Source organism: Orycteropus afer, unplaced genomic scaffold (assembly GCF_000298275.1).
Source record: "Orycteropus afer afer isolate SDZICR_OR568_19922 unplaced genomic scaffold, OryAfe1.0 scaffold00382, whole genome shotgun sequence".
Taxonomy (NCBI): Eukaryota; Metazoa; Chordata; class Mammalia; order Tubulidentata; family Orycteropodidae; genus Orycteropus; species Orycteropus afer.
In genome coordinates this window covers 959,275-960,616 of record NW_006921969.1, presented here as the reverse complement: position 1 = coordinate 960,616, position 1,342 = coordinate 959,275, and the positions used below count along the sequence as shown (strand labels likewise).

The following is a 1,342-nucleotide window of genomic DNA, read 5'->3' as shown; positions in this document are numbered from 1 at the left end:
GGATCTACTATAAATATAATGAAAGTATTAGACTATTCCTATTTTTAAATGTTATTTAATAGGAATAATCAGTTTTTCATGTTAAATGAGAGACTGATTTTTCCCACAGGTCTGTGCTTCAGGCTGGAAGGGAAATCAGGCAACAGATGAGCATTAAAACGAGAAAGATCAAAGGGTGACATCATTGGAACTCACGTTCCAGCAGTGAAGGGCCAGGTGGACACCAGAAGAAAAAACTTAATATGATATTTTGCTGCTAACAGCAGGCAGGAAGACCAGAGGAAACACAACAATCTTCTATAAGCTAGCGGTAGTTTGCTTAGATTATCCCAAATGTCTTGCTTAAATCCATCTCATATATGGTTACTATGCTAATCCATGGTAATCTTTGTATCAAATCAATGTGCTAAGTTTTAAAATGAGTTGTGAATCACAAGTCAGAAATATTTAGACAATATTGCTAGATAAGTCTCTTATAGATCTTGTTACATGCAGTTGAATGGGTTCTGACTCATAGTGACCCTATGTGCATTGCCCTGTCCTAGGTCTTTCCCAAAATTGTTGCTGTTTGAGCCCATTGATGTAGCCACTGTGCCAATTCCATCTAGTAAGAATCTTCCTTTTTTTTCTCTGACCCTCTGCTTCATCCAGCATGACGTCTTTCTCCAGGAACTGGTCCCTCATGATAACATGTCCAAAGTTTGTAAGACTAAGTCTTGCCATCCTCCCTTTTTTTTTTTTTCCTTTTTTCTTCTGGAAAGGCTTTATTATGTGGGATGGGCTGTAGCGGACACAAAGGGGCAGGGCTGGCTCAGTCCTTCTTGGCAGCAGCCTTCCTCATGGCGGCCAGGACATTGCTCAGTTCTTCTCGTTTCCTCTTGGCACGAATGTGTGTCCCCACCCGCTTCTTGATGAACTTGAGGGCCAGCTTGTCCTTGGAGACCTTGAGCAGCTCCATGGCGCGCCGCTCATAAGGCGCAAAACCGCACACCTCCCGTATCATGTCCCGCACGAACTTGGTGTGCTTGGTGAGGCGCCCGCGGCGGCGACTATGCCTCGGCTTGCTCACGTTCTTGGTCACTTTGTGGCCCTTGTTGAGGCCCATGGCCATAGGGTAGCACACAGCCATGGCTGGTAAACTTCAATGGCTTCTGTGGCGGAAGGGCAGCGCCTCACTGAACTCTGGGATATCTACTCCACCATCCTCCCTTTTAAGGAGCATTCTGGCTCTATTCCAACAGATTTGTTCTTTTGGCAGTGAATGGTATATTCAACATTTGTCACCACCACTATTCAAAGGCATCGGTTATTATTCTGTCTTCCATTTTCATTATCCTACTTT

The 1,342-nt window shown here is 44.3% G+C and overlaps 1 protein-coding gene across 1 annotated transcript; it reads right to left on the bottom strand.

The window, feature by feature from the left end:
* Positions 1-811: 811 nt before the first annotated feature.
* Positions 812-1,129, bottom strand: LOC103207615 (60S ribosomal protein L36-like). The gene has a single exon (XM_042782588.1). The coding sequence runs from the start codon at positions 1,127-1,129 to the stop codon at positions 812-814; it is 318 nt and encodes a 105-aa protein (XP_042638522.1).
* Positions 1,130-1,342: the final 213 nt, after the last annotated feature.